The sequence below is a fragment of the Mizuhopecten yessoensis genome, unplaced genomic scaffold, assembly GCF_002113885.1.
Source record: "Mizuhopecten yessoensis strain PY_sf001 unplaced genomic scaffold, ASM211388v2 scaffold8335, whole genome shotgun sequence".
Taxonomy (NCBI): domain Eukaryota; kingdom Metazoa; phylum Mollusca; class Bivalvia; order Pectinida; family Pectinidae; genus Mizuhopecten; species Mizuhopecten yessoensis.
This window is the reverse complement of record NW_018407496.1, coordinates 10,102-20,468: the sequence shown is the minus strand read 5'-3', so window position 1 is coordinate 20,468 and position 10,367 is coordinate 10,102. Positions and strand designations below refer to the sequence as shown.

The 10,367-nt window shown below is 37.2% G+C and overlaps 1 protein-coding gene across 1 annotated transcript; it reads right to left on the bottom strand.

The window, feature by feature from the left end:
* Positions 1 to 959: 959 nt before the first annotated feature.
* On the bottom strand, positions 960 to 9,045 carry LOC110455628 (DBH-like monooxygenase protein 2; the record flags this gene model as incomplete). Its single annotated transcript, XM_021505854.1, has 3 exons — positions 960 to 1,638; positions 6,633 to 6,729; positions 8,802 to 9,045. Coding segments are annotated over 3 exons (894 nt in total), but the record flags the coding sequence as incomplete, so codon positions are not given.
* Between the last annotated feature and the right edge of the window lie 1,322 nt (positions 9,046 to 10,367).

Here is a 10,367-nt window from a genome sequence, read left to right as displayed (position 1 = left end):
TTAATAATAAAGCCATTGAGTATATTTTGTTAAATTTCCCATTCTATATGTATAGATCTTTGTGTCCTGTTTGCTTTTAGCTTGTAGATAATCACTTTTATCCGTACAAATTCAATAAAAACACTTTTTGTAACATGTGTTTCATATTTTGCGATAAATAAAATCTTTGTAGGGTTAATTAGAAATGCTTCTTTACATTTTATTATTGTTGTTATTGTTCCGAACAATGCCACACACAGAAAACCCGGAAAATATTAAAATTGACGAAAGTTCAATTTTTTATCGGAATGTTTAGATTTTCATAAAATCAACTCTACATAGTTGCATAACCATTATATGAAAGTTTTAACGAATTTTGCTGGTTAATTGCGAAAGTGTGGAGCCACCTTAAGCGATAACCTGATACATTGAATAACCTACATTATGTATGGCGTCAATCATAAGCAATTTAAATAATACGGAGCAACATCCTCAATAATTATAATTATAATAATTCAAGGTTCTTATATACCGCTTTATCACAACCTAGTTCGTAGGTCGTCTCAAAGCGGTTCACAAACTATTATCCGTTGTTATAGGGCTTTTGCAACTAGCCAATACCTTTCTCAACTCCCTGGGGAGCATACAGCCGAAGCTGCTATTTCGGCGCTAACAGCTAACCACGTACTCATTTACAGCTGAGGAGACTGGAACAAGCGGAGTGAAGTATCTTGCTCGAAGATACAACACAGTGCCGTGCCGTGACTCGAACACGCAACCCTTCGGTCACGAGCCCGGTGTCCTACCACTAGACTACTGTGCCTACATAAGTGGAAGACACTAACACACAAGATTTCGAATCCAACAACGCGAAAATATAGCGCAAGTTTTGTTGAATATATACGTAGCTCAATTTCATTAGCAGCAATGCAACGTCTAGTTATTTTATAATATTAACTTTAAAAACACTCAATGTTCAATCATTTCTTTATTGAGATTAGGAACTTTACTTTGTCAATGACAAAATTGTATTGCTGTCGAAAGAGGAAGCGAGTAAGTATTCTGTTATTCAAAGTTTATTCTCCACTGTCCAGTCGGCTGTAATTTTATCCGCGCCCAATGGTCCTGTCGCTGTTCTTCCCTGAGTCACACTGTATCTGACAATTATCCAGTTCAATCTCCGTTTTACAAGAATCGACGGCTGCCCATAGTTCCATAAAGTGTGACGAAATCCCTATGGACATTTGCCGGTAAAGGGCGTATATGCTTCCCTGGAAACACTTGTTACTCTCTGATATACCCTGTACATATTGTTTGCATTCGTGTGTACAAATATCGAAGGGTTTGCAAAGTTTCTTGAGGTTTTTAAAAAGGGTAATGGATTCTGGGTTAAATGGATTGGCAATTTTTTTTAAGTTGCAGCCGTTAACCAACGGGAAGTCTGATGCAAATTCTCGTATTTTACACAAATCTATGTCCTGCATTGACCAGCACGAATCTCCATTTAGGTTTTGAGCTGGGAAGACAAACAGAAAGCCTATACACATTTCATCTGTAGTTCCCCCTCCTATAAACGTCGTCCTGTCTTTACCAACAGTTCTGTAAGTACAAGTTACCTTGATTTCATCTCCCGGCTTGAATTCGATAGGAGTCTCCAATCTATGGTAATAAAATAATTTTTGATTAGAAATAAACATTTTTCCTTCTGATATGTATGTTGTTATATTATTTGTTATATGAAATCCGGGTCATGGAATGGATGCGGGGCTACATTGACTCTGACTCTGTAATCTGAACGTTTAGCTTAATGAAATAGTGGTCGTACAATTATCTGGCTCCAGATTCATGAACGTTTCCTAACGTAACTAAATTCGATAACTTGAAATTTTCCATAGGAGAAAGCCTTACTGGAGCCCAGGGAAAAGATTATATAATTTAAGCGTTTTTTAACTCCAATAATGTATTCTTATGAAAACAAATCAGTTATAGATTTTGTATAGGTTAAGGAATGTTCGTGAAATTTTAGCGGGATTTATCAACCACTCATAACTAGGCAAAGAATTGATTAAATATGCATTTGTATTGAAAAAAAGAGACCTCCTCCTCCCTAATAATAAATAATAATAATAATAATATACAACATTTATATAGCGCCCTATATAATTTGTAAAATTACTCTAAAGCGCTTTACAACATATGGATAATAGTAAAGGTTATAATTGTGAAAACAAAAAACAAAGGCTTACAATCACTTTTATATATTTATGCAAGCAATGTGCACATAATTGAACAAATAAAAGGGTGGTATTTACATGACGTCTTTGCAAAGATTCTAAAATGCAGACGTGAAGAGGTGAGTTTTGATGTCCTTCTTGAACTTGGCCAGGGTATTTGACTTTCCAATAGCAGATGGTAAGTTATTCCACAACGTAGCCAAAACCCTCCCAAAGCATATGTTTCCGTAGGTCACAGTACGAGATTTTGGGACACACAACAAAGATTCTGACTCCGACCGCAGTGATCGTGACGGCTGATACAGGGTAACAAGCTCCTGTAGGTACTAAGAAGCTGTTTTATTCAGTGCCTTGTATATGTACACCAGACATTTGTACTGCGACCTGTATCGTACAGGTAACCAGTGCAACGAATAAAGCACAGGTGTGATGTGCTCTCTCTTTGGAGTACGAGTAACTAACCGTGCTGCAGTGTTCTGGACCCTCTGCAGACGACTAGTTAGTTTGTCAGATATACCACAGAGCAGGGCGTTACCATAATCCAACGGAGAGGTAACAAGTAAATGCACCAAAATCTTGCATGCACCTGCAGTTAAAAACTGCCGAATACAACCGATGTTCCTGATCTGGTAGTAACAGGATTTGGCAATAGCGTTCACTTGTTTCTCCATGTTCTGTGAACTATCAAAGTATACCCCTAGGTTTTTAACAGCTGAAAAGTCTCAACAGTTCTGGCACCGACCTTGAGCTGGAGAGCCATTGTTTGCTGACACTGTTTCAGAAAAAGTTGAACAACACGGACTTTGAAGTGTCTATCTGATAGGTAATTAGATATAAAATGGGTAAAACGTGTTATCCATAGCAGAAGCTATATCATTATGTACACGTAGGAGGGCCGTCTCAGTAGAGTGTCCCATGCGGTAGGCCGATCGCATGTTGTCATGGAGACTGTTTGCATGGAGATGAACCTCTAAACGCCGGGACACAACCTTCTCCAAGATATTAGACAAAAAAGGCAGATTTGAAACTGGGTGGTAGTTTTTCAACTCCTCCTTGTCCATTCCAGGCTTCTTTAACAATGGTCTGACATGTGCCTTCTTGAAACATAATGGAACCTTTGACTCAGCCAATGATTTGTTCATGATTGAGGTAATCAAAGGAAGCAGTGATTCAAGACATTGCTTTAATACCTCTGAAGACAGTGAATCAAGCTCACAGGACTTTGATTGCGAGGACATGATAATATTGCGCAACTCGTCATGGGTTGTTGGTGAGAGCTTTGCCAATGGTTCCCCATCAAATGCAATGTCAGCAGTCATGACAGAGATGTCAATGTCAGCAGAGGTGTTCACTTCGGCAATATTTTTCCTGATTGAGCTGATTTTATTCAGAAATTAATCACTGAACTTGCTTGCTAAGTCTTTTTTCACAATTACAGCTTGGTAGGATAATTTCACCTTTCTGTCCTATTAGGTTTTTGGTGAGTCTAAAAACCTGTCTATTATCCTTGCCGCATTCTTCGATTCCTTCCGAATAATCAGCCTTCTTTGACCAACTAGCCGACATTGCTCTCTATAAATCTGTTGGTGAACGGTTAATTTGGTCCGTCGCCACTGTCTCTCTGCTTTTCTACGGTTCTGTTTTTCTACGCGTAGATTTTCATTATAGCACTGGCCATTTGGTCTCACAGTTATCACCTTAGTTTGCCGAGGTGCGTGTTTATCTATGAGGGCTTCTATACCAGATGTGTATGCTTCAACAAGATCATCAACCTCGCCTTCAGTAGATTGTAGGGCGGAACAAGACTGAATGTCATTGTTGAAATCTGGTATTGAAATTTCGCGGAATTTTCGAAAGCTCATTTCTTTCCTTGCATGAGCTGTCTTACTACAATTCAGTGTTGTGTGGACAGCAAGATGATCACCGGATTGGTTCCCCTTTACATCACTTGGACATGGATCAAGTACTGAAATAGCTCCATGAATGACTGAGTTATCTTCCCTCGTTATGACCACATCAAGTGTGTGGCCATGTGTGTGTGTAGCTTCTTTCACATGCTGAATCAGACCCCTGGAATCTAGTAGACCAGAGAACTGGCGAGCATCAACATTAGATAGATCGTCTATGTGGAAATTTAGATCACCCGTGATAATAATCTCTTGTGGTACAACAACTTGGTGGTCTAAAAAGGTAGACCATTCATCAAAAAACACTGTATTTCGGAAAGCATTCTGTTTAGATGGTGGAGGCCTGTAAATGATACACAATCTAAATTGTTTATCACCAGCAATGACAGAACAAGTCATGTGCTCAAAGTGTGTGTACAGTGTATACATCATCATGGCTGGAAGAGAGATGTCTCACACTTAGGCCTTTCTTAAGCAGAACAGCCATCCCACTACCACGTTTGCCGAGTCTAGCATTGTGGTGGAATGCATAGCCTGTTGGTATTAGCTCAGCTAGGACCTGGTCATCGATATCTGAACCTAACCAGGTTTCTGTCAAATCAAGAATGTCATTGTCCTGAGATGTTACAAAATCCCCAATGGACAATGACTTATTCTTCACTAATAAAAAAAAGTCAAATATATTATCCAATCCGACACATCTCGACCCCTGGTAGATGAAGACGATACTTTCCTATGTTTTGCTATTTGCACACCGAGTCAGTAAGTCAACAAAGCGAGTAAATGTCTTGTTATATGTCACTCTCAATATCTCAAATCTGCATCAATTTATGAATTAGCTACATTCTATTGTTAGTTAATGATGAAATTATTGAACTATTTTCACTGCCGTTTTATCACTTGATGCCATTTCCCGGCACGTCCTGTAAAATCCCCGCAAAGTTGAATTTGAAAAATAATCTGATGTTTCGAATCCATCCAACGAATATAACGTACATATGCATTATAGGCTCGTCAGTGTATACGCTGATCACGTGTAGGAAATGGACAAATTAGTCAAATGGTATAAAATGACAGCTATAATGGCAGACTTGATATTAAATTATTGATAATTTTTACTATAACATAAGATAATTATCATTATAGACCAGGTTCGTTTGGGTAATATGTCCATTCGCTCATTCGGCGTAAAACTCTACAAGGTTAGCGCGGGTAAAGGAGGGAAGCCGCCAGTGATATATGGACCTATTAGTTAGGTAAGTAAGAATAACGGGATAAGCGAATACTGAATTAATAAGCAATATCTGTTTATCTGACACAGTGAATAGGGGTAATATTAATAATACACAATAAATCAAAATACTCAAACCAATTTTATAAAACAAATAACACAGCGAAGTTATAACTAATAAAACATAATATATACATAATGTAGATGTATACATGAGCACATATAAGTAATACACCGACCCCTGAGTATCCTCCCACAACCAACCCCTCCCAACCCATCTCCGGTCCATACAACTAGCACTCGATACAGCCCATAAATATCTTGGCACATTTCTTTGATACCCATCATTTCTTTCAATCTCCAACCCTTCCAGCTCAAAACAATGTTATAACCAAATAATAACACTAACGTTACCCCACCCCCACCCCGTTTTTCTCTTTTCCCATACTAATAATCACACTATACACTAAAAATCATAAAATGTCGGAACGATGAACAGAATTAAGTGAAAGACAAGACGAAATTTTGTAAGAAAGAGGACATTGGTCAGCTATATTTTCAGTGACGAATGATGAGGAGAGGATTACATTGAACGGACAACAAAAAACAGCACATGCATGACTCTAACCACTAGCCACTAATGCACAGTCCGTCGGATAGGACTATAAATGGTGGCCCGTGTGAGAACTGTCCAATCTCGCACGAAAAAGGTCCCTCTGAGTTTTTCGAAAAAAAGGCGCGTAAATGCCGGCACAGAGGATAGGATAAGCTTTATTCCAAATTTTTGGCCGTTAGAACTAGGGTATCTTTATTAAGACATTTATAAGGACTTTAAATTACATATTATACAAACCAAATGTATAGAATAGTTAGGAGCTGGTGTTAATGTTGGCGGCTTTCTGCCTCACTACCGGTCCAGACTTGGTGTTGCTAGTGTTAGGATAAGGCAGCATTAGACCTCGGAGCCGTCTTGTAAAAAAATAGACTTATACAGTAAATACATATAGGACAGACGGCTCCTTCTCTAACCTGTCCCCCTCTTCTATCCCTTCACTCCATACTTTATCCGTTCTACTGATTTTCCTATCTTTTGCTGGATAACCGAACTACTCGGTAGTGAAGCGGACGTAAAACTTATCAATCAATCAATCAATTAATCGGCAGACTTGATATTAAATATAGAGATTTTACTATAACATAAGATAATTATCATTATAGACCATGTTCGTAAATCAGGGATATACCTCACCTGAAGTCCACGATTATATAATATTTACTTACGAAAATTCAACGAACTTATCGTAGGCATATGTGTCATCGTTTGTTATATCCCTGACCAGCAGCCCGTCTCTATATAGCTGGATCCTTTCTTTTCGTCCTGTTTAATTGGAAAAGGGTGTTTAATTATTTAATACTTATGATATTCAGTTAATAATTAAGGAAAATTATTGAAGTTTCTCCGACATCATTATTGCTTGTTTTTATGTTTGGTACATTACATCAATAGCATCGGAGATCGAAGAATCAAAACCTGGCCGACTTAGTGAAAGGCAAGTGCGCCATGCACTGCGCCGTCCGATCATCCGATCACAAGTAGAGAAGGACCAGTATCACAGGACCATTTGTTCAGCATTTGCGGCGCAACAACTATAATACATATATGAATTATTTTGTATATGTTGTTTTATAAAACATTCTTTATCTACATATAAACATAAAAATTAAAAAAAAAATGCGTAGAGTTGCTGCACATAACAGTGTTATTGTCTGCATAACACGAACTTCAATCGGTTATATTTACATTTGCCCTCCCTATTTTCCATGAAGGATGTACACCTCTGAGAAGTCAAACAAATCCTGTATTAAACGTTTTTTCTTATATGGATTTTTGGAAAAAGGAGTTAATGGCATAGTAGAAAATGCCAAAAACTGTATGTCCGTGTGTTCGTTTTTGTTCTATAATCGGTCAAATATACCAAATTAACACAACATGTGATTTTAGGTGATTGTTTGGGTTTTGACCATCTGCAGAACAAATTCATACCATTTCTTCCAAGTGTGTTATCAGATATGTATGAATGTTTGTACAATTGATGAAAATATTATTTTCTATTTAATTATGGAAGTAAAATTTCTTAATCTTATTATTTTAACTCAGTAAGCCGATTTTAGTTACCCCTACCTCTATTTTTTTACCATTTTTTGCAGATTAAACGCTTGATATAAAAAGTTCTGCTATTAAACTTTTTTATTAGTATTCAATGAATCAAAAGAAATTGTGATTCTCTTTCTAAAACATCCACAAATATGGGGGGGTCCGTGTGCTTCTTTTTTTGTTCCATTATCATTTGTGTTATTGTTTACCTTTTCGGAGTCAAAAATCAAAAGTGCTTCAGTTACATTAAATATGTAAAAAAATATCAATAATGTATAATTTTCCAGTTTGTTGCATATTATTTTTATCATATTAAACATGATAAAGTTGTACACCAAAATTGAACCTGCTAATGGTGACACAATGACAACTTAGGTGATCAATCTAGTGTCAAAAAAGGTGATTTTTTGCCTTTTTTGAAGCGAAAGAAATACACATTAATACAAATTTTCAAAATGGCCGCCGAATTGGTTATTTTTTTTAATTCTTGTAAAATAGTTCTACAAACAACAGGCATCTAGTTTTTTGATATATTTTGCAGATGCGTGTTTGCTAATAAACTTGACCATGATTTGTTAAATATTACAAAAACCCGTTACACCAGATCAAAACTCTATGGAAAGTCCAGTAACATCTGGTCACATGACCACTGTTTCCGTGACGTAATGGTTAGTAACCACCACCACCATTACAGCGACGTCACACAATTTGTACGATAGCCGCCGTCTTGTTGTTGTCGTTTGGTTCATACAAGTCGAATTTTGACGGGTTTTGCAGACAATGAAGACATCCAGAAAAGGACGGTTAGTTCTTACTTTTGTATTAGAATGATGTTCTGCACATATAATTAGATCATTTAACTGCGTTTAACAGTTGTCATTGTTTGGAAAGTGTTCGGTCCGATAATGGCCGTCTGCGGCTGTTCCAAGAATTGGACCATTTAGGTTTTGTGGCAGCAGAAAATATAGATTAAGCTCATCCGAATAATTAATAAAAGACAGATCGTATGAGGATATGTAAATATAACGATTGAACGTCTGTCAGATTGCAGTTACAGCCAATATGAATGCATCTGGGTGACAGATAATTAATCATGACGTCCGCATTCTATTTATCTGTCACCCAGTTTGCATTCATATTTGCTGTAACTGCAATCTAAAAGAGGTTCAATTCTTAATTAATGGGTCAGTTTCCGTAACAACCTTGTGACACCAAATTGCAGTTTAGCTATCTTATTACCTGGCTAAGTGATCAAACGCATGCTAATCTTTAGGTGACAAAGTTTAGTATCTCACCGAGGTAGTGCATGTGATTAACTGCTTTTGTTATGTAGACTGGTCCAGACAAGTATCGCGAGGTACAGTCACTTCTACACCATGCTTCTACTTCAAATTCTTCTTCACCAGGAGGAATATCAGCCTGGAATAAGGCGACCCCCCACACTTTAAGGTCATTTGGCCGGCGATTTTTGGTGTAGTACAATGTCATTCCGGAGCTATCAGTGTAGTCGGAGCGAAGCTCAGGATTGTTCCAGTGAATCTACAAAATAGTGGAAGATACTCAAGCACGTAAAAAATCCCTTACATTGGTATCCGTGCAAACATGTAATTCAACATGCAGACTTCAATGGTCAAAGCAAACTTTGTGGTTGCTAACGGCAAACTTTAATGTACAGAGGAGACACACGACCTTCTTACAGGTTCTAAAACGAACTCAGTCTAGCATATATCTCGATTAGAAACAGAAAACAGAAAGATAAACGAAAATTGTGTGATTAACTTAATTACTTTTCCATCAACAAGAACGTGTCTTTTTCTCTATGATATACATCGCCTCAATTCTCTAGGTAAGCTCTTTATAATCTTAGTTATAACTAGTACTTCAAGCACTTATAATACATCATCAACCTCAATTTCACTTAAGTCATTTACAGCTTTTCGTGTATTTGGATTTATTAATTAAGCTCTGTTGTTGTTTTAAAACAACAGGAAAAGAGATTACAGTGCCTCACTTTTCTTGCAATTAATATTTCACCACCTTACAAATGTAACTGTTCGATTGCTCGGAACGTCGAGGACGGACAAGCTTATAACACAAGATTTGGAGAGATGCCAGCTGATGAAGATATTTCATTTTATTGTCGCCATAATGATCGCATTTGGAAATTATATATTTCTTGTGCAGTTTGCAAGTCGAAGTTTTTCCATTTCGTTCTCGTTCCCCTTGTAGTTTCGTTATTCCCTTGTAGTTCCGTTATCAGTCCCCGGTTCCCACTTTGAGGACGTGGCATTTCTCAGTTTTGACCTAGTTTTGACCTAGATTTGACCTAGATTTGACCTAGATTTACATGGCGGGCGTCGTCGATGAGACAGCAGACGCCTACCCTTCCAGAACACATGGTCTCATCATTCCTGTCTTTTTTAAAAGATGTGCGCTCCAAGTGCGAATGAACATATGAGCGCACGACGGACGAACGATGTGTGATAACAATCGTTGTTGGTGTAAATTCAGGAATGCCTCAACAATAAATACAATTTTGATTTATCACACATTTGCAAATGTATACACTAATCGTTCTATCTAAATTCATTTTAGAAATAACGTTTTCATATTTGTTTTACAAAAGACACGTGAGCAACACATTTCATTTCAAATATATTTTATTGATTAAACAAAAGGATTGAGCAACAGGCTTTGCCTATATAAGCTCTCTCCATGGCTTCCAGCATACTTTTGATATTTGAAGACATTGAATACAATATTTACATACATACATTTTATTTCAACTCATCTCATGACACATGGATACATTTATTGCTAAGTAATATACATTTAATTAGGCTGGCTTAATATTTTCATGT